The sequence below is a fragment of the Cetorhinus maximus genome, unplaced genomic scaffold, assembly GCF_964194155.1.
Source record: "Cetorhinus maximus unplaced genomic scaffold, sCetMax3.hap1.1 HAP1_SCAFFOLD_1613, whole genome shotgun sequence".
NCBI lineage: Eukaryota > Metazoa > Chordata > Chondrichthyes > Lamniformes > Cetorhinidae > Cetorhinus > Cetorhinus maximus.
The window spans coordinates 3,615-26,877 of NW_027597553.1; the positions used below are offsets into that span (position 1 = coordinate 3,615).

General features: G+C 49.9%; 1 protein-coding gene across 3 annotated transcripts in view; it reads left to right on the forward strand.

Annotated features, from left to right (window-relative positions):
• The first annotated feature begins 13,907 nt into the window (after positions 1-13,907).
• Positions 13,908-23,263, forward strand: part of LOC144676452 (tumor necrosis factor receptor superfamily member 10B-like) — a 49,946-nt gene continuing 40,590 nt past the window's right edge. For 2 of the 3 annotated variants that reach the window (XM_078536865.1, XM_078536863.1), the window contains exons 1-3: positions 13,926-14,130; positions 15,772-15,903; positions 19,574-19,688. In XM_078536865.1, coding sequence (XP_078392991.1) covers positions 13,986-14,130; positions 15,772-15,903; positions 19,574-19,688 — 392 coding nt within the window. In that variant the 5' untranslated portion in view covers positions 13,926-13,985. Of the gene's footprint in view, positions 14,131-15,771; positions 15,904-19,573; positions 19,689-23,263 lie in introns of all 3 variants that reach the window. The other variant, XM_078536864.1, reaches the window with a different exon arrangement.

Here is a 23,263-nt window from a genome sequence, read left to right on the forward strand (position 1 = left end):
AAGTTTCTCAACCCCGTTCTCCCGCCTTCTCCCTGTAACCTTTGACCCCCTTACCAATCAAGAACCTATCTATCTCGGTCTTAAATTTGGTTGTAGGAGTGGGAACGTAGGAGCAGAAGGAGGCCTGAATGGCCTCTCGAGCCTGTTCCACCATCCATGAAATCATGGCTGATTTGTGCTAACTGTACAGACCCGCCTTTGCCCCATATTCCTTAATATCTTTAGAGAACCAAAATCTATCAATCTCAGAATTAAAATTAACAATTAATCTAGCATCAATTGCCATTTGTGTAGCTGAGAAATGACTTCCACACTCCTATATTTTAATCCTCAGTATAAAGGCCAACATTTCATTAGCCATTTTGATTATTTCCTGTACCTTTTTATGACACTTTATTGATCCACATACCTGGACCCAATGGTCTCTCTAAGTTGTGCAGCTATTCAGCAACCCCGGAGCATCCTGCACAGGCCTCGCAGGAGACGGCCCCTTAAAGTTACTCCCAGTGCACCCGCACAAGGAAACTTGAAGGAGTCGTGCATTTAAATGAATTGCCTGCGCTCTCCAAAAGAAAAATGCAAAGGTGCATTGCCTGGATCCCCAAATCTCTTTGGACCACCATGGTTTTTAGCTTGACATCATTTAGAAACTATTCTGTTCAATATGCTTTAGATCTAAAGTGGATGACCTCATGTTTGCCTACATTGAAATCCATTTGCCACAGTTTTGCCTATTCAACTAATTTATCAATATCTCTGTGATTTTACGCTTTCACCTACACTGCTTACGATGCCGCCTACCTTTGCATAATCAGCCAATTTTGACCATGTCCTGGTGTTGTTTTAGTTGCCATTTAAGGCCCCTGGGGATGTGGTGTTTGGCAGGAAAGGTTACCTTGTGACCAGGTACGTGCCCACAGTCATGTGGGGGGTCGCAGTTTCGATTTGCTGAACAACAAGGGATGATTTGTCATCTGCCTTTGGCTTGCCGCAGTCAGCTTAACCAAAACTCTGTTTCCATGTGGCTGACCTTTTGGCCCGTCGGTGAGTGGGGCTGGCACAGGGACCCAGCCTCACTGGGTACAGACTTGGCTGCTTTCGACATTTGGTTACCGAGTAGCCAAGGCGGTGCCTGACCAAAGTCCAGAACCTTTCCCACACCCTGTATTGTTTATTACATTAACCACTGAACCACATGTAGTGAATTGAGGAAACTGGATGTGGCTGACTAAATTTTTTTAAAAATGGGTAATAGAAACCCTTCTTGGGCATGTGCTCCTGATACTGTTACTCACATGGTATATTTGCCCATTGATTGGTAAAATAGGTAGTTTGTGCTTTTTTGATCCTGAGGCATGTTTTTATTTCCTTTGTTACTGAATATTGATGGGGCTACAGCTTTGCATTACATTGAGGATTTTGGATGAGGGGGTAGAGAGCCAAGTTTTCTGACGGCACCAAATTACACAGAAACTAGGAGCAGGAGTAGGCCATTCGGCCCTTCCAGCCTGTTCCACTATTCATTATGATCACAGCTGATCATTTAATTCAGTAGCCTGCTCCCGCTTTCTCCCCATACTCTTTGATCCCTTTCGCCCCAAGATGCCCCAAAGATGCAAAGTCAATGGTTAGGCCCCCATCTGGAGCATTGTATTCAGTTCTGGGCAATGACGGATATATTGGCCTTGCAGGGAGGTGCAGAGCAGATTAATACTGGGCCTAAAAGGGTTAAAGTATGAAGACAAGATGCATAGATTAGGCTTGTGTTCCTTGGAGAGAGATCACACTATGATCTCATTGAAGTGCTCCAGAAGATTAAAGGAATTGATAGGGTGGAGTCAGAGAGAAACTATTTCCTCTGGTGAGAGAGTCCAGGAGAAGGGATCAGAAGCTTAAAATTAATGCTAGGCCACTCAGGATTGATGTGAGGAAGCACTTCTTCACACACAAAAGGGCAAATTTGGAGCCCCTAGCAACTTCCCCCCCACCCCAAAGCAGTTGAGACGGTGGGGGGGGTTGGAAATGGGGTTCAAATGAAGATTTCAAAATTGGGAGAGGTAAAATTTTGTGAAGTAAGGCAGATTATTACAGGGTATGGAACCAAGGTGGCTAAATGGGGTGAGGTACAAGGTACAAAGCAGCCATTGAATGACAGGAGGAATAAGCATGAGGGGCTGAATGGCCTGATTGAGCTCCTCTCCCTAATCTAAGTACTGCATTTTAGCCCTTCACTTTGGTTCCATGACAACATTAAGATCAGTTTGTATTTCAATACCTTTCCTGCTCTCTATGGGGCAGGAAGGAAGAAGAGGCTAAGACCAGCAGTAGCGAGAGGGGTGCTGAGAATTGCGAGTGAAGGGAAAGATTTCAAGGAGTCTTTTGAAAGCTGAAGTGCAAAGTTATTCCCTTACCAGGAGAGAGGTGGATGGATTTAACCAGAGGTCAAGGCAGTGTACCTGAAGGAAAAGTCAAAGGTCACAGCTTGATTGATTCCAGAATAGGGAGGTGATGGTGGAGGGAATAGTTTTACTGATCATCGATGAATGAAATTCAAAGACGGGACACAAAAACACATAGGAGAATAGCTTTTTTTCATCCATTCACGGGATGTGAACAACATTCGCTAGGCCACCATTTTTTGTCCATCCCTAATTGCACTTGAGAAGGTGGTGGTGAGCTGCCTTCTCGAACCGCTGCAGTCCCTGTGGTGATAGGTACACACACTGCTGTTAGGGAGGGAGTTCGAGGATTGTTACCCAGCGACAGTGAAGGAATGGCGATATATTTCCAAGTCAGGATGGTGTGTGGTTTGGAGGGGAACTTGCAGGTGGTGGTGTTCCAAGTGTCTGTTGCCCTTGGCCTTCTAGATCATAGAGGTCGTGGGTTTGGAAGGTGCTGTAGAAGGCCGGTTTCTGCAGAGCATCTTGTAGATGGTACATACTGCTGCCACTGTGCATTGGTGGTTGAGGGAGAGAATATTTAAGGTGGTGGATGGGGTGCTTTGCCCTGGATGGTGATGGAGGAGTCTGGGACATTGGCTTAAAAAGGCATGTTTCAATGAGAATGATCCCCACATGTTGGAGAGGAGGACTTTTGCAGGCTGGCGTCTTGTTGTATCCAAACTCAATGCCTACATCAAAACTGACTGGTCTGCCCAGTTTTATTCCCGTGAACCATTTTTGAGGCGATTCTATACAACTCAGTGGCTCCCTCAGCCACTTCAGAAGGCAGTTGAGGGTTGTTGTGGGACTGGAGTCTCGTATAGGCCAGACTGAATTAGGATGCCAAATTTCCTTCCTAAAACGACATTAGTGAATCTTTTGGTGGATTTTTTTTTCTCTGCAAAGATTGTTTTGGGAATGACTCAGCAGGATTTTGATGACATCCCCCTGGTGCCTCAAGCATGAGCAATATTGGAATGTTAAGTCTATGAAATTTGCAATGCAGGTCCCATTTGGGCAACTGTGTGGAGAGACAGCAATAACCAGTTCACCATTTTGCATCAAAAACAGAAAATTCTGGAAAGACTCAGCAGGTGTGGCAGCATCTGCAGAGAGAGAAACAAGAGTTAACGCTTCGAGTCCGTATGACCCTTCTTCAGAGTGAAGAAGGGTCATACAGACTCGAAACATTAACTCTGTCTCTCTCTCTCTCTCTCTCTCCGCAGATGCTGCCAGACCTGCTGAGTTTTCCAGCATTTTCTGTTTTTATTACTGCCAGAAGCAATTTGCTCAGCACAGTGCGAATGCTGTAGTGGCCTGTTGCAGATGTTTGCCGCCTACACTCAGTGGAATGTGGGCTGACTCATTCGGCACTCCCTCTTCGTTAACGTTATTGGATGGAGGGAATGTTTGGGAGCAACTCTGTTGCCGTGCAGAACATGCTGGTGCACCAAACATGGGCAATATTGGAAGGTGAAGTGTGTGGAATTTGCCATGTGCCAGGTCCCGCATGGACAGCCGTGTGGGGAGACAACAATTTTTCAATTTCTGTCAAGAATGGAAACATTGGAAGAAAGTATAAGAAGTAGGAATGGGAGTCAGCTCATCTTGTATCTCAGTTCTTCTTTCCTGCCCAAACCCCATAACCCTTAGTGTCCAAACTTGCAGTTCTATAGCACCTTTCACTACCTCCAAATGCCCTAAGGCACTCCACAGACAATTAAGTACTTTTCAAAGTGTGGCCACTGTGGTAGGAACCAATGTCTGTGTGGCAAGCCAAGCTCCCACAAACAGCGATGTGGTAATGACCATAAAATCTGTTGGTTGGTGTTGATTGAGGGAGAGTTCTTGGCCAAGACACAGACGAGAGCTCCCCTGCTCTTTATTTTTAAAATAAACACTACTTCGGGGACCTTTTAAATCTGCCCGAGAGGGCCTCAGCTTGACATCTTGTGTGGAAAACAGGACCTCCAACAGTGCAGCACCCCCTCAGTACTGCCATGTGCGATTGTGAGCATGGGTTTTATGCTCATGAGAGGGAACATGATACTAATTCAGAGAAGAGGCTGCTACCCACTGAACTATGGTTGACACGGTATCAGAAAATTACTAATATATTTATTGCATCTCTTCTGCATAGTGACACTAAACTAGTTCTGGGCTTGAATTCCATTCCTTAACTTGGGTTTCCTGACTCAGGAAATCACTTTAAATTGACCTCTCTGTCACAAATGTAAAGGCTCTGGCTGCAGAGTGCTTCTCCCTTTAAATCTAGAATGTTCACTGTTTTTAAGAGACATGATTGGGATGTGAGTGTCAATGGTAAGGTTTTCCAGATGGTACTTTGAGGTCTTTTTCTTTTGTTGAACATTTGGTGTTTCTCCGGGATGCGGAAATCTGCTGAGCGGTGGAATGTCCCTTGCTGTTCCACAGGGAATTTGCGCTTGCCCGCCTGTAGCTGCATTTCAGAGCTCCAGCAATGAGGAATTATCCATCAGCTTATTGAGAGGGTTGTTAACAAAGTGACTCTAATACGAAAGCCAACCTTGTCAGTGGATGATAATCTCTCCTGGTTCATAGGTTTAAATCCCACTCCAGAGACCCGAGTACAAAATTGAGGCGCTCACTCCCAGTGCCATACTGAGGGGAGCGCTGCACTGGCACCAATGCAGCTGGCCGCACTGAGGGGGAGAGGGTGTACCATACATGGAAACGGGTAGCGCCATGCACGCCGATGCATTCGGTGATCCACTTTAGCTGGCATGACCCCAGTGCCCAGTGGTATGAGGTGATGTGGCCGAATTGGGGTCAGGGTCACCAATGCAGCCTGACGTACACGGGGTGGGTGGCTGGGGAGGGGTTCATTGCACAGAAATTGTCAGCGTTGCACACCTGTGCATTCAGTAATCTGACGGGCCAAGGGAGCGCCGCCCGGCCGGAGGGCCGGTGCCGAGGGAGCGCCGCCCGGCCGGAGGGCCGGTGCCGAGGGAGCGCCGCCCGGCCGGAGGGCCGAGCGCCGCACTGTTGGATGCCTGGGTGTCACCCTAACCCAGTCTGCCCTCTCAGGTGTATGTAAAAGATCCCACGGCTGTTATTTCGAAGAGGAGAGGGGTGGGAGTGGGGAGTCTGTCCCCCTTCCCGTGTCCTGGGGTTGATACCTGCCCCTCAACCAACATCACTTGCAAGATTAGAGAAAAAGTCAGGTGTTTATTTACGGGGGGGGGGGGGGGGGGGGTCGCTGTTTGTGGGAGCTTTCTGTGCCCAAATCGGCCACTGCGTCTCGTATGTCATAACAGTGTCTGGACCTTGAAGAGGAACGTCCGCACCCCCCTGCCGCCAGGGCTCTTGACACACCTCTGGGACTCCCCGAAGGACTGCTAGGCAGGGCAGAATCGCAATCTCCCCTCTCCCCTAGGGCAGCCCGCTGTGGGAAGTCTGTCCGGTTGACACAGCCACCGCGGTGCGTCTGGTGGACGTTGTTGTGTCCCCCCCCACTACCGTTCGCAACGCTACACCAACGCAAGGGGTCCTTGTCAGGCGACGTGTGGTAGGGTTGGCTGGCTGCTCAGATGGAGCGTGTGGCCCGGGGGTGAGCGCGGCGCAGTGGAAAGTGGAGCGGGCGGGGGTCAGTGTGGAGAGATCGCAAAGGGAGGGCGGGGGTCAGCGTGGAGAGATGGCGAGGGAGGGCGGGGATCAGCGTGGAGAGATGGCGAGGGAGGGCGGGGATCAGCGTGGAGAGATGGCGAGGGAGGGCGGGGGTCAGCGTGGAGAGATGGCGAGGGAGGGCGGCTCATGGCGATGGTCAGCGAGCGGAACACTGTCATGACTCGGCAGTTAAAACGACAACTCATCCAGCAGATGATGACTCGTCACTTTCTGATCGGGTATATTGCTGTGGTTTGTGATTTGCTGAGCTTTCTTTGGGGCAGGAGGGGGAGAGGGGGAACAGAACTGTCAAAAAGGAGAGAGGTTCTATTTAACTTGTACCCTAGTTAGACCACACTTGGAGCACTGTGCACAGTTCTGGCCTCCGTGTACCTGGGTTAGACCACACTTGGAGCACTGTGCACAGTGGCATAGAATATAAGAGCAGGGAGGTTATGCTGGAACTGTATAAAACGCTGGTTAGGCCACAGCTAGAGTATTGCGTGCAGTTCTGGAATCCGCATTATAGGAAGGATGTGATTGCACTAGAGAGAGTGCAGAGGAGATTTACCAGGGTATTGCCTGGGCTGGAGAGTTTTAGTTATGAGGAGAGATTGGATAGACTGGGGTTATTTTCCCCGGAGCAAAGGAGATTGAGGGGGGACATAATTGAGGTATATAAAATTATGAGGGGCATAGATAGGGTAGACAGGAAGGAACTTTTCCCCTTGGTGGAGTGATCAATAACCAGGGGGCATAGATTTAAGGTAAGAGGCAGGAGGTTTAGAGGGGATGTGAGGAAGAAATTTTTCACCCAGAGGGTGGTGGGAATCTGGAACTCACTGCCTGAAAGGGTGGTAGAGGCAGAAACCCTCATAACATGTAATAAGTATTTGGATGTGCACTTGCGATGCCATGGCATACAAGGCTGTGGGCCTAGTGCTGGAAAATGAGATTAGAATAGTTAGATACTTGTTTGAACGGCACAGACCTGATGGGCCGAAGGGCCTTTTTCTGTGCTGTTGACCTCTATGACCGCTGGAGGGGCGGTGCCGAGGGAGCCCCACGCAGTCAGAGGTGCAGTACTGGCATTGACCTCATTGCTGTATGCTTGCCCCCATCAGTGACTGCTCTTCGAAAGCTCATTGAGGTATTATGAGATGTAACGAGGCATGCTTTAACAACTAAAGCACCACAACATTAACAGAAGTATCGTCCGCTCAGTAAACACGACCCCACCCTCCTTCGGACTCGAAACGTTAACTGTGCTCCTCTCCGCAGATGCTGCCAGACCTGCTGAGTTTTTCCAGGTAATTTTGTTTTTGTTTTGGATTTCCAGCAGCCGCAGTTTTTTGCTTTTACCCCACCCTCCTTATCTGCTTAAAAGTTTGATTCGTTCTTACGAACTTCCGTCCTCCACCTCACTGGTGTTCATGAATTTAACAGGAAGACTAGAGGGGGGGTGGAGGAGTAAATCTTTGTCTTGCATCATCCGCCCAAGAATGTGAGAGTTCAGAAGAGTGGCTGATGCAACATGGTCACATGCTGTTGTATGTGTGCCAGGAAAATTTCTCCCATTAAATTACAGGTCTTTTAAAGTCCAGTCTTCAGCCCTGTTTCTCCTTCAGTTCAATAAGTTGTAGGTTTTTCCGTCTCCATTGTGACAACCTGCATTTATATCTTGCCTTTAACATAGGAAAATGCCCTGAGGCAATTCACAGGAGCATAATTTTGACACCCAACCACACAAGGGGATATTAGAGCAGGCTGACCAAAAACTTGGTGAATGTTCAAGGTTTTATGGATCATCTTAAAAGAGGCGGGGAGGTTTCGGGAGGGGAATTTCACAGCTTAGTTTCCAGGCAGCTGAAGGCACGGCCGCCAATGGTGGGGCAGTGGGCGTGGGGCATGCACAAGAAACCAGAATTGGAGGAGCACCGAGATCTCAAAAGGCTGTTGGGGGGGGTTGCAGAGATGGGGAGGGGCCGAGGCCATGGAGGGAATAATGGAACACGTGGATAAAAACAAAAGACTGCGGATGCTGGAAATCCAAAACAAAAATAAAAATAGCTGGAAAAACTCAGCAGGTCTGACTGCATCAGCGGAGAGGAACACAGTTAACGTTTCGAGTCCGTATGACTCTTCAATAGAACTAAGGAAAAATAGAAAAGAGGTGAAATATAAGCTGGTTTAAGGGGTGGGGGGGGGCAGGTAGAGCTGGATAGAGGGCCAGTGATAGGTGGAGATAACCAAATGATGTCATAGACAAAAGGACAAAGAGGTGTTGAAGGTGGTGATGTTATCTAAGGAATATGCTAATTAAGGGTAGAAAGCAGGACGAGCAAGGTACAGATAGTCCTAGTGGGGGTGGGGTGGGGTGAAGGAATCGAAATAGGCTAAATGGCAGAGATAAAACAATGGATAGAAATACATTTAAAAATAATGGAAATAGGTGGGAAAGGAAAAATCTATATAAATTATTGGGGAAAAAAGGGGAGGGTCGGAAAGGGGGTGGGGATGGAGGAGAGAGTTCATGATCTAAAATTGTTGAACTCAATATTCAGTCCGGAAGGCTGTAAAGTGCCTAGTCAGAAGATGAGGTGCTGTTCCTCCAGTTTGCCTTGAGCTTCATTGGAACAATGCAGCAGGCCAAGGACGGACATGTGGGCATGAGAGCAGGGTGGAGTGTTGAAATGGCAAGCGACAGGGAGGTCTGGGTCATGCTTGCGGACAGACCAAAGGTGTTCTGCAAAGTGGTCACCCAGTCTGCGTTTGGTCTCTCCAGTGTAGAGGAAACCGCATTGGGAGCAACGAATGCAGTCGACTAAGTTGAGGGAAGTGCAAGTGAAATGCTGCTTCACTTGAAAGGAGCATTTGGGCCCTTGGACGGTGAGGAGAGGGGAAGTAAAGGGGCAGGTGTTGCACCTTCTGCAGTTGCATTGGAAGGTGCCGTGGGAGGGGTTTGAGGTGTAGGGGGTGATGGAGAACTGGACCAGGGTGTCCCGGAGGGAACGATCCCTGCGGAATGCCGCCGGGTTGGGTGAAGGGAAGATGTGTTTGGTGGTGGTATCATGCTGGAGTTGGCGGAAATGGCGGAGGATGATCCTTTGAATGCGGAGGCTGGTGGGGTGATAAGTGAGGACAAGGGGGACCCTATCATGTTTCTAGGAGGGAGAGGAAGGTGTGAGGGCGGATGCGCGGGAGATGGGCCAGACACGGTTGAGGGCCCTGTCAACCACCGTGGGTGGAGAACCTTAGTTAAGGAAGAAGGAAGACATGTCAGAGGAACTGTTTCTGAAAGTGGCATCATCAGAACAGATGCGACAGAGGCGAAGGAACTGAGAGAATGGGATGGAGTCCTTACAGGAAGCGGGGTGTGAGGAGCTGTAGTCGAGGTAGCTGTGGGAGTCAGTAGGCTTGTAATGGATATTGGTGGACAGTCTATCACCAGAAATTGAGACAGAGAGGTCAAGGAAGGGAAGGGAAGTGTCAGAGATGGACCATGTGAAAATGATGGAGGGGTGGAAATTGGAAGCAAAATTAATAAATTTTTCCAGGTCCAGACGAGAGCATGAAGCAGGACCGAAGCAATCATCGATGTACCGGAGAAAGAGTTGTGGGAGGGGGCCGGAGTAGGACTGGAACAAGGAATGTTCCACATACCCCATAAAGAGACAGGCATAGCTGGGGCCCATGCGGGTACCCATAGCCACACCTTTTATATGGAGGAAGTGAGAGGAGTTAAAGGAGAAATTGTTCAATGTGAGAACAAGTTCAGCCAGACGGAGGAGAGTATTGGTGGATGGGGATTGTTCGGGCCTCTGTTCGAGGAAGAAGCGGAGAGCCATCAGTCCCTCCTGGTGGGAGATGGAGGTGTAGAGGGATTGGACGTCCATGGTGAAGAGGAGGCGGTTGGGGCCAGGGAACTGGAAATTGTTGATATGATGTAGGGTGTCAGAGGAATCACGGATGTAGGTGCGAAGGGACTGGACAGGGGGAGAGAGAATGGAGTCAAGATAGCAAGAAATGAGTTCCGTGGGGCAGGAACAGGCTGACACGATCGGTCTGCCGGGACAGTCCTGTTTGTGGATTTTGAGTAGGAGGTAGAAGCAGGCCATCCGAGGTTAGGAGACTATGAGGTTGGAATCTGTGGAAGGAAGATCTCCAGAGGAGATGAGGTCAGTGACAGTCCTGGAAACAATGGCTTGATGTTCAGTGGTGGGGTCATGGTCCAGTGGGAGGTAGGAGGAAGTGTCTGCGAGTTGACGCTCAGCCTCTGCGAGGTAGAGGTCAGTGCGCCAGACAACAACACCACCCTTGTCAGCGGGTTTGATGACAATGTCAGGGTTGGACCTGAGAGAACGGAGTGCAGCAAGTTCAGAGAGAGACAGGTTAGAGTGGGTGAGAGGAGCAGAGAAATTAAGACGACTAATGTCACACTGACAGTTCTCAATGAAAAGATCAAGAGAAGGTAAGAATCCAGAGGGAGGGGTCCAGGTGGAGGGAAAATATTGGAGGTGGGTAAAAGGATCCGTTGAACGGGGAGAGGACTCCTGAAATTCATTGAAATGAGGGCGTAAGGGTATGAAACTAAGTCATTTGCTGAGAACTGAACATTCAGCATCGGAGAGGGGAAGGTCAGGGGGTATAGTGAATACGCGGCCGGGGCTGGGATTGGAAGATGAGGTGGGGACGGAGGGACAGGCAGGGGTGGAGGGTCCTAGATGGGTGTTGGTGTCCATGAGTTGTTGGAGCTTGCGTTCCTTAGCACTTGAGAGAAAGAGAAAAAGTTTCTTGTTGAGGCGTCGGATGAGGCGAAGAATAAAATGAAACTGGGGGCACGCGCAGCTTTGAAAAAGGGTGTGGCGGTGCTACTGGAGGGAGAGGTCGAGTGTGTTCATATGGCGGCGCACGTGAACTGTTTTACTTCAATGAGGAAGGCTCAGTATGAAATGACCGCTCGGTTATTGCCACGTTCATAATAGGATGGCGCAGGAGGGGAGGGAACATTGCCCTGTTACTGATGGGCTTGTCAAACAACCTTCCATTGCCTCCATCATCATCTCACACACACACACACACACACACACGTGTGCTGAAACACCGTCTTATGGGGAAAAGCACAAGCTTTAATGTGCAGTTTGCAGTTGAGCCATTTCTGGGGGAAATCCCCAGAGAGATGGATTGTTTCACTCAAAGGCAGCACCCCCTCAGTTCAAGGGGCAGTGATCAATAGTTTAGTGAGAAGCATACAGGTGAAGCTAAGGAATGACTTTAGACATGCTTAACCCTTGCATTACCCGCAAGTGTTTTGTTGTGGTCTTGCTTGAGGAGTTGACGTGCAGATCAGCTGAGATGCAATTGCCTGGGACAGCAGGTTCGAGGGGCTGAATGGCCTCCTGTTTCAATGATGTAAGACACTTAACCAGGGGGGTCTCACTACCCTGTAAGGTCCTCACCCCGTACTTGGTATCAACGACACGAAACAAATGATGGATACAATTTCCACTTTCATGTGGAAAGCCTTTATTAGCCCACTAAGCAATAGTATATACTTACAACACCAGTTGCTTAGTAAGACCTGCGTGCAGGAGCTCATTTCTGGGTGGTCGGTACACTGAATGAATTCCTCCACACGACTTCCCGTGATGAACCAAATCACACTTCCTGGTTGCAGCCCCAGTGTCCTGGGGAGCTGTGGCTCAATCTTTTTCTGACCCTGGTCTCTCGGCATATACGGTAATGTCTTAATTCGAGTCATCTGATTGGATTATCAATCCCACCCTGGCCAGGCAAAGACAACCTGCAGATAAAAGCAAGATACTGCGGATGCTGGAAATCTAGAACAAAAACAAAAATACCTGGAAAAACTCAGCAGGTCTGACAGCATCTGCGGAGAGGAAAACAGTTAACGTTTCGAGTCCGCATGACTCTTCATCAGAACTAAGAAATATAGAAATTAGATGAAATACAAACTGGTAGAAGGGGGTGGGACAGGTAGAGCTCGACAGGGGGCCAGTGATAGGTGGAGGCCAAAATAGAGAGATCGCCAAAGATGTCATAGACAAAAGGACAAAGGGGTGTTGACGGTGGTGATATTATCTAAGGAATGTGCTAATGGGGACATTAAGGGTAGAAAGCAGGACAAACTAGTGGCAGATGGCCCTAGTGGGGGTGGGGTGGGGGGAAGGGATCGAAATGGGCTAAAAGGTGGAGATAAAACGATAGATCAAAATAAATTTAAAAATAGGTGGGAAAAGAAAAATATATTTGTTTAAAAATTATAAATATTGGAAAAAGGGGCATCGGAAAGGGGGTGGGGATGGAGGAGAGAGTTCATGATCTGAAATTGTTGAACTCAATATTAAGTCCGGAAGACAACCTGTATGTGGCCATTTCCTGCTCTCAGCAGGGGAGTGTCTCCAGGTACCTGGATGTGATTTCTGTATCTTGGTAAGGCAGGAGGATAGCCACTCACACAACTCAAGAGACCATTGTCTGGGTCCGTCTCTGTAATCAGGGTGTCTAGTGATTAGCTACGGCCCCAGTGACATGCTCTGACAAGTCTCTGTCTGTTTATCCTTGTCCAGTCTTTATTTTTTTTAAGAAGTTCCATATAAGCCTCAGAGTTGATGTCTTAGGTCAAAAATCTTCTCCCATTGTCCGATGCCCTCCTTACTCCATATTCCTACAACCCAGTTCTGAGCTCAGATCATCGGTCCACCTCACAACTAGTTCCACTTTGACACGTATAAAGATAATACATATTAGAAAGAAACAAAGGCAGACCTTACAGCATCACAGAAATATGCAAAATATCAAAATGCCTTACAGCATCCGCCCTTAAGTGTCTAATTTTGTCTACAAACATTACTATTCTTGCGAATCTAATCCATGCACATTGAGGGTCGCTGCTGTTGTTCATTGGAATCTAGTCAACTCCCCACAGGAAGAGAAAGGAATATATAGCTTAGTATTTATACTAAAGTTTACCCCAGGCTGGCAGCTTCTCAGCACCTCAAGTGAACCCTTAATGGCCCTGCTATCTGAAGCGATTTGTTAACCGAAAATCTTTCTCGAACCGTTTTTTGACGTCTGCTGTGCTTCACCAGTCCAGCCAAAGGTTATATTCGACCTCCCTTTGAACTTCATTCAGTGATTAGACCAGATATCGCGCATGTTTACAATCAATACCTTACCTTCACTCCTCAGGAAGGATAACAGTGTTCACGGTTTCTCCTTAACCACCGATATCTGCAGTTAGGCTTGCCCCTTGTCTGCTGGTTAACTCAGCTGTAACCAGTCCGGACTCCTGAATATTCCCCAAGCGATTATGGATTCAGTGACTTCTGACTAAATTCCGAAGGAACTGTTGAGTCCTACGCATCATAAATTCTAAGTAAATTCTTCCGTTAGTTTTCATTTGGCTATGGCTTGGCCTCTCCCTCTAGCCTGAAGAGATTCTTGCATCTTTTGTGTCTGGTTAGGCTGGCAATACGGTGTGTTGAACGCACTTGGTTTTTAAATTTGGCACAGAATTGAGGGAAAGGTTATCAACGGTGAACAGGGCCGGCCCCGAAACCTCTCCATCTCTCTCTCTCCTCCTTTGAGACACTCCTCAAATCTTACCTCTTTAACCAAGCTTTTGGTCGCCTGTCCTAATATCTCCTCCGCCTGGTTCAGTGCCAGATTTTGTTTGATCAAGCTCCCTTTCAGTGCCTTGTGAGGCTTTACTATGTTAAAAGGTGCTCTGTATAAATGCAAGTTGTTGTTGGGATTCGTCTTCACTTTGTTAACAATTCTTGGCCCCTTTAGGCTCTTGTTCAAGGACTGCCTGTACATGAGAGGCATGTTACAGCCTGGCTCCCAACGGCTAATATATCATCTACACGAGAAGAAATGGTGGAGGCTGAGGAAGAGAACCAGGGAGACCAGGTCAGGAATGGATTGACTCAAGGCAATCGGACCATTCGAGATGTTCATTGCCCAAAGGAGGACTATTACCCAGTCACGCCCAAGCTGTGTTGTCGGAAATGCCCCGCAGGTGGGTCTAGATTTTATCACTATCGACTGTACCTTGTTGCTACAGTATTGAGCAAGACAGTTTAATGGCAGAGCCAGCTGTTCATGACCCAGTGGCCTGATCTTGGGATTGTCACGCCCGTTAACAGACTGAAAAGAGCACAGAAAGCAAGGAGTGAGGTAATTTATCAAGTAAAGCAACACCCCCTGCCCCCCTCACCCAATCTCGTCCTAACAGCCTAACATCATTCTCAGAGAGCAGCTCCTATCCCAGCCAGATCTGAATGAGCCCCAGCTTGAAATTGTGGGCCTTTGCTGATGGCATGAGCCATCTCAGAGCTATGACCGAGGCCCCATAACTGGAGGAGTGTCAGCTGTGGCTCAGTGGGTAGCACTCTCACCTCTTGAGTCCCAAGGTCCCAGGTTTGAGTCCCATGGCACAATTTTGAAGAAGAGCAGGGGGCTATTCCCTGGAGTTGGCCCATATCTATCCCTCAATCAACATCATGAAAACAGTATATCCAGTCATTATTACATTTCTGTGTGTGGGAGCTTACTGTGTGCAAATTGGCTACCACGTTTCCTACATTACAACAGTGACCACACTTCCAAAGTACTTCATTGGCTGCAAAGCGCTTTGAGATGTCCAGTGGTTGTGAAAAGCACTATACGAATGAAAGCCTTTCATTTTTTTATATATATATTTATATTACTAACCCAACCACGTTGCCTAGCAATGGGCTGTTGGGAGGTTTTGCTGCTCTGTGCCCAGGCTGGTTAGTGTCCAGTTCATCAGACTTGCTCATTTTCTAAAGCTCTGTGCTAACATTGATTAGATACAAGGCCGCTTGTTACTGCTATGGTTGGGCACGTCACCCTCAGTGCTCCATCCCGTTGATGGTGATGTGAGCAGCGACACAAGCTTAGCTAGTTGAACGCTGGTCTCCCTCCTTGCTGTCCCCCCAGAAGCAGTCCCATTGCCTTTGTTTGTGGGGTAATGCCCCGATTCTGTGTTGCCCACCAGGACTGGCCCTGGAGAGAAGCACAGAAAGGAGACCAGGTTATGGCACACCACCCCCCCCCCCCCCCCCCCCCCCCTACTCACTGCACCCACGGGGAGAGAAGTGAGGAAATGGCAAATTGACCTCACTTCAGTCAAGGATTGGGGAGGGTAGGAGGGAGGTGGGGAGTGGGGAAGCCATTGAGAGCCTGTCCGCCTCTCCTGGTGGAATAGTCCTGCTGGGGCTCAGTCCCACACACACTGGCTGCCGATGGCGACTGCTGCATGTTGGCCGTCTGCATGAAGCGAGAGAGACGTTGCAGATTAACTGGCACTGCGACTGTGGGGGCGTCACAAAGTCCCGAAACTGTCTTCACCTTATAACCAGTGCACGCTGGAGCCGGAGGCCTGTCGGTTTTTACCCTTATTTCCATCCACCTCCAATGAACTGACACTGCAGAACGGAGCCGAGGCTGGGAGCAGCCCAGTTTATAATGCTCAGTCTGGGCACAGGCAGGTTTGCTGCCACGCTTCACGGGGTCTGCAGTGAAGGAACAGTGCTGTGACGAGTGGAGTGTTTTTAAATACATGGCTTTGTTTGACTGTCTGAGTGAACAGTTATTGACCTGGTTTGTTAGTTATTGGCCTGCCCTGTGATTACAGGAACCCATGTGGCTGAACACTGTAAGAAATCTTACACCATTGGAAAGTGTGAAAATTGTATGGAAGGAGAGGACTATACCGAATGGCCCAATGGACTGGACGAGTGCCTGCACTGCCACTCTTGTAGAAAAGGTAAGAAACCTTAGTTAAAGCTATTTTTGTATTGATCTTCACTCTTCAAATGGAGGATTCTTTGTTTTTCCACTCATCTCCTCTTGTTTTCAGAAACTACCATCTGTGCTGGGCCGGTAGCAACTCATATCGTCAGCCATGGTTCAGAGGCTCTTATCCCTGGGTTCAAGTCCCACACCAGAGATTTGAGCACAAAAATCTAGGCTGACACTTTGGTACCCTCAGTATTCGTACTGCATGTCAGAGGGTCAGTACTGAGGGAGTGCTGCAGTGTCGGGGGTCAGTACTGATAGAGTGATGCAGTGTCGGTACTGAGGGAGTGCTGCAGTGTCGGGGGGTCGATACTGAGAGAGTGCTGCAGTGTCGGTACTGAGGGAGTGCTGCAGTGTCAGGGGGTCGGTACTGAGAGAGTGCTGCAGTGTCGGTACTGAGGGAGTGCTGCAGTGTCGGGGGGTCGGTACTGAGGGAGTGCTGCAGTGTCGGTACTGAGGGAGTGCTGCAGTGTCGGGGGGTCAGTACTGAGGGAGTGTTGCAGTGTCGGGGGTCAGTACTGAGGGAGTGCTGCAGTGTCGGGGGGTCGGTACTGAGGGAGTGTTGCAGTGTCGGGGGTCAGTACTGAGGGAGTGCTGCAGTGTCGGGGGGTCGGTACTGAGGGAGTGCTGCAGTGTCGGTACTGAGGGAGTGCTGCAGTGTCGGGGGTCAGTACTGAGGGAGTGTTGCAGTGTCGGTACTGAGGGAGTGCTGCAGTGTCGGGGGTCAGTACTGAGGGAGTGTTGCAGTGTCGGTACTGAGGGAGTGCTGCAGTGTCAGGGGGTCAGTACTGAGGGAGTGTTGCAGTGTCGGTACTGAGGGAGTGCTGCAGTGTCGGGGAGTCAGTACTGAGGGAGTGTTGCAGTGTCAGGGGGTCGGTACTGAGGGAGTGTTGCAGTGTCAGGGGGTCGGTACTGAGGGAGTGTTGCAGTGTCAGGGGGTCGGTACTGAGGGAGTGTTGCAGTGTCAGGGGGTCGGTACTGAGGGAGTGTTGCAGTGTCAGGGGGTCGGTACTGAGGGAGTGTTGCAGTGTCAGGGGGTCGGTACTGAGGGAGTGTTGCAGTGTCAGGGGGTCGGTACTGAGGGAGTGCTGCAGTGTCGGGGGGTCGGTACTGAGGGAGTGCTGCAGTGTCGGGGGGTCAGTACTGAGGGAGTGCTGCAGTGTCAGGGGGTCGGTACTGAGGGAGTGCTGCAGTGTCGGGGGGTCAGTACTGAGGGAGTGTTGCAGTGTCGGGGGGTCGGTACTGAGGGAGTGCTGCAGTGTCGGGGGGTCGGTACTGAGGGAGTGCTGCAGTGTCGGGGGGTCAGTACTGAAGGAGTGCTGCAGTGTCGGGGGGTCAGTACTGAGGGAGTGCTGCAGTGTCGGGGGGTCAGTACTGAGGGAGTGCTGCAGTGTCGGGGGGTCAGTACTGAGGGAGTGCTGCAGTGTCGGGGGGTCGGTACTGAGAGAGTGCTGCAGTGTCGGTACTGAGGGAGTGTTGCAGTGTCAGGGGGTCGGTACTGAGGGAGTGCTGCAGTGTCGGGGGGTCGGTACTGAGAGAGTGATGCAGTGTCAGGGGGTCGGTACTGAGAGAGTGCTGCAGTGTCGGGGGGTCGGTACTGAGGGAGTGCTGCAGTGTCGGTACTGAGAGAGTGATGCAGTGTCGGGGGGTCGGTACTGAGAGAGTGATGCAGTGTCGGTACTGAGGGAGTGCTGCAGTGTCGGAGGGACAGCACTGAGGGACTGCTGCACTGGTGGCGGGTCAGCACTGAGGGAGTGCTGCACTGTCGGAGGGTCAGTACTGAGGGAGTGCTGCACTGTCGGAGGGTCAGCACTGAGGGAGTGCTGCACGGTCAGAGGGTCAGCACTGAGGGAGTGCTGCACGGTCAGAGGGTCAGCACTGAGGGAGTGCTGCAGTGTCGGAGGGACAGCACTGAGGGACTGCTGCACTGGTGGCGGGTCAGCACTGAGGGAGTGCTGCACTGTCGGAGGGTCTGCACTGAGGGAGTGCTGCACTGTCGGAGGGTCAGCACTGAGGGAGTGCTGCACGGTCAGAGGGTCAGCACTGAGGGAGTGCTGCACGGTCAGAGGGTCAGCACTGAGGGAGTGCTGCACGGTCAGAGGGTCAGCACTGAGGGAGTGCTGCACGGTCAGAGGGTCAGCACTGAGGGAGTGCTGCACAGTCAGAGGGTCAGCACTGAGGGAGTGTTGCACGGTCAGAGGGTCAGCACTAAGGGAGTGCTGCACGGTCAGAGGGTCAGCACTGAGGGAGTGCTGCACTGTCGGAGGGTCAGCACTGAGGGAGTGCTGCACTGTCGGAGGGGCAGCACTGAGGGAATGCTGCACTGTCAGAAGGACAGTACTGAGGGAGTGCTGCACTGTCGGTGGGTCTGTACTGAAGGAGTGCTGCGCTGTCAGAGCGACTAGAAAGAAGACCAGGGGAGTTTCCTCTGATATCCTGATAAAAATTTACTTTTCAACCAATATCACTAAAACAGATTGTACTTTTGTCGTTTGTGGGATCTTGCTGTGTGCAGATTAGCTGCCGCCTTCCCTACATATTTCAAAAGTCCTTCGTTGGTTGTAAAGCGCTTTGTGACGTCCTGCTGCATCTGTATAAATGCAAGCTCTTCACGTTAACTGCCCTACACTGTTGGACCCACAGGAGGTGAAGTGTTGTCTGTAGTCAGAAGCGAAGCAGCCTTTTCACTGCCTTGACACATTCGGTGTGGCTGCAGGAGCCTTTGGTTTTCAGTTTAACTTTGCTGCATCAATGAGTAAGAGATGGGCAATCTGTCCCATCGGATGGGAGCACCATCCTGAGGAACCTCTTGCATTCTCTCCATGTTCCTCCGGTTTTGGCGCAAGGGGGGTATGGGTTGCATTTTACTGGTTGCCAAAGGCAAGTAGACCGATTGTCAGCTGAATTCATTCTGTTACCTCCAGCCTAGGTTTTCTTCATGTGAGTTTGATAATGATGACAGTGTCTAATATCTTGACAGACACTGGGCCAGCTGTGAAAATATAAGAAATAGGAGCTGGGTTAGGCCATTTGGCCCCTCAATCCTGCTCCATCATTCAGCAAGATCATGGCAGAGGCTCTAAATCAACTCCATCTTCCTGCACTCTCCCCGTATCCCTTCATTCCCAAAAACCTATTGATCCCTGTCTCGAATATACTTGAAGACTGAGCCTCCACACCCTCTGGGGTAGAGAACGCCAGTGATTCACTACCCTCTGAGTGAAGAAATTCCTCCTCATCTCAGCCCTAAAGGGACCGATGCCTCATTCTGAGACTGTGCGCCCATGATGTAGACTCTTCACCAAGGGAATTGTTTCCTCAGCACCTAGCTACCCTGTCAAACCCCTTCAGAATTTTATGTTTCAATTAGATCGTCTCGCATTCTTATAAACTATGGGGAATATGGAGCCAGTCTACTCAATCTCTCCCCATAGGACAACATAGAGGCTCCCTGATCACTGATTGTTGCAGGGATGTCTGGTTGAAGTTTATACAGTTTGAAGCATGAAAGGCCATTCCGCTCATTCTGCCAGTACTAGCCCTCAGAAGCAGCTCTGCATTTCATCCCATTCTCATGTACTTTTGTTCAGCTCCCAGCCAATGGGTCAATTTCCAGTGATTTTTGTGTGTCTTCACAGATGAGGAGGTGGTGTCTGACTGCACCAGACAGAAAAACACAGTGTGTCAGTGTGAAGCAGGAAGATTCTGTTTGGCTAACCAGTCCTGTGAGATGTGTCAGAAATGTAAAACCAAGTAAGTGATATTTTGCTCTTTCCGCAATTGACATTGGGATGGGCTTTACAGCACAGGGTTAGATACAAAGTGAAGCTCCCTCTGCACTGTCCCCATCAAACACTCCCAGGACAGGTACAGCACAGGGTTAGATACAGAGTGAGGCTCCCTCTGCACTGTCCCCATCAAACACTCCTAGGACAGATACAGCACAGGGTTAGATACAGAGTAAAGCTCCCTCTACACTGTCCCCATCAAACACTTCCAGGACAGGTACAGCACGGGGTTAGATACAGAGTAAAGCTCCCTCTACACTGTCCTCATCAAACACTCCCAGGACAGGTACAGCATGGGGTTAGATACAGAGTAAAGCTCCATCTGCACTGTCCACATCAAACGCTCCCAGGACAGATATAGCACGGGGTTAGATACAGAGTAAAACTCCCTCTACACTGTCCTCATCAAACACTCCCAGGACAGAGACAGCTGGGGGTTAGATACAGAGTAAATCTCACTTTACACTGTCCCCATCAAACACTCCCAGGACAGGTATAGCACGGGGTTAGATACAGAGTAAAGCTCCCTCTACACTGTCCACATCAAACACTGCCAGGACAGGTACAGCACGGGCTTAGAAACAGAGTAAAGCTCCCTCTGCACTGTCCACATCAAACACTCCCAGGACAGGTACAGCACAGGGTTAGATACAGAGTAAAGCTCCCTCTACACTGTCCCCATCAAACACTCCGAGGGCAGGTACAGCACGGGGTTTGATACAGAGTAAACCTCCCTGTGCACTGACAACATCAAACACTCGCAGGACAGGTAGAGCACGGGGTTAGATACAGAGTAAAGCTCCCTCTGCACTGTCCACATTAAACACTCCCAGGACAGGTACAGCACGGGGTTAGATGCAGAGTAAAGCTCCCTCTGCACTGTCCACATCAAACGCTCCCAGGACAGGTACAGCACGGGGTTAGATACAGAGTAAAGCTCCCTCTACACTGTCCACATCAAACGCTCCCAGGACAGGCACAGCACAGGGTTATATAGAGAGTAAAGCTCCCTCTACATTGTCTCAATCAAACATTCCCAGGCCAGGTAAAGCACAGGGTTAGATACAGAGTAAAACTCCCTCTGCACTGTCCACATCAAACACTCCCAGGACAGGTACAACACGGGGTTAGATACAGAGTAAAACTCCCTCTGCACTGTCCACATCAAACACTCCCAGGACAGGTACAGCACGGGGTTAGATACAGAGTAAAGCTCCCTCTGCACTGTCCATATCAAACACTCCCAGGACAGGTACAACACGGGGTTAGATACAGAGTAAAACTCCCTCTGCACTGTCCACATCAAACACTCCCAGGACAGGTACAGCACGGGCTTAGATACAGTGTAAAGCTCCCTCTACCCTGTCCCCATCAAACACTCCCAGGACAGGTACAGCACAGGGTTAGATACAGAGTAAAGCTCCCTCTCCACTGTCCACATCAAACGCTCCCAGGACAGCTATAGCACGGGGTTAGTTACAGAGTAAAGCTTCCTCTACACTGTCCCCATCAAACAATCCCAGGGCAGGTACATCACGGGGTTAGATACAGAGTAAAACTCCCTCTGCACTGTCCCCATCAAACACTTCCAGGACAGGTACAGCACGGGGTTAGATACAGAGTAAAGCTCCCTCTCCACTGTCCCCATCAAACGCTCCCAGGACAGGTACAGCACGGGGTTAGATAGAGTAAAGCTCCATCTGCACTGTCCACATCAAACGCTCCCAGGACAGCTATAGCACGGGGTTAGATACAGAGTAAAGCTCCCTCTACACTGTCCCCATCAAAGACTCCCAGGGCAGGTACAGCACGGGGTTAGATACAGAGTAAAACTCCCTCTACACTGTCCCCATCAAACACTTCCAGGACAGGTTCAGCACGGGGTTAGATACAGAGTAAAGCTCCCTCTACACTGTCCCCATCAAACACTCCCAGGACAGGTACAACACAGGGTTAGATACAGAGTAAAGCTCCATCTGCACTGTCGACATCAAGCACTCCCAGGACAGGTACAGCACGGGGTTAGATACAGAGTAAAGCTCCCTCTACACTGTCCTCATCAAACACTCCCAGGACAGAGACAGCTGGGGGTTAGATACAGAGTAAACCTCCCTGTGCACTGTCCACATCAAACACACCCAGACAGGTACAGCACGGGGTTAGATGACGAGTAAAGCTCCCTCTGCACTGTCCACATTAAACACTCCCAGGACAGGTACAGCACGGGGTAAGATACAGAGTAAAGCTCCCTCTACACTATCCACATCAAACGCTCCCAGGACAGGTACAGCACGGAGTTAGATACAGAGTAAAGCTCCCTCTGCCCTGTCCACATCAAACACTACTAGGACAGGTACAGCACGGGGTTAGATACAGAGTAAAGCTCCATCTGCACTGTCCACATCAAACGCTCCCAGGACAGCTATAGCACGGGGTTAGATACAGAGTAAAGCTCCCTCTACACTGTCCCCATCAAAGACTCCCAGGGCAGGTACAGCACGGGGTTAGATACAGAGTAAAACTCCCTCTACACTGTCCCCATCAAACACTTCCAGGACAGGTTCAGCACGGGGTGAGATACAGAGTAAAGCTCCCTCTACACTGTCCCCATCAAACACTCCCAGGACAGGTACAACACAGGGTTAGATACAGAGTAAAGCTCCATCTGCACTGTCGACATCAAGCACTCCCAGGACAGGTACAGCACGGGGTTAGATACAGAGTAAAGCTCCCTCTACACTGTCCTCATCAAACACTCCCAGGACAGAGACAGCTGGGGGTTAGATACAGAGTAAATCTCACTTTACACGGTCCCCATCAAACACTCCCAGGACAGGTATAGCACGGGGTTACATACAGAGTAAAGCTCCCTCTACACTGTCCCCATCAAACACTCCCAGGGCAGGTACAGCACGGGGTTAGATACAGAGTAAACCTCCCTGTGCACTGTCCACATCAAACACACCCAGACAGGTACAGCACGGGGTTAGATGACGAGTAAAGCTCCCTCTGCACTGTCCACATTAAACACTCCCAGGACAGGTGCAGCACGGGGTAAGATACAGAGTAAAGCTCCCTCTACACTATCCACATCAAACGCTCCCAGGACAGGTACAGCACGGAGTTAGATACAGAGTAAAGCTCCCTCTGCCCTGTCCACATCAAACACTACTAGGACAGGTACAGCACGGGGTTAGATACAGAGTAAAACTCCCTCTACACTGTCCACATCAATCACTCCCAGGACAGGTACAGCACGGGGTTAGATACAGAGTAAAGCTCCCTCTACACTGTCCACATCAAACACTCCCAGGACAGGTACAGCATGGGTGAGATACAGAGTAAAGCTCCCTCTGCACTGTCCACATCAAACACTCCCAGGACAGGTACAACACAGGGTTAGATACAGAGTAAAGCTCCCTCTGCACTGTCCACATCAAACACTCCCAGGACAGGTACAGGGCGGGGTTAGATACAGAGTAAAGCTCCCTCTACACTGTCCCAATCAAACACTCCCAGGACAGGTACAGCACGGGCTTA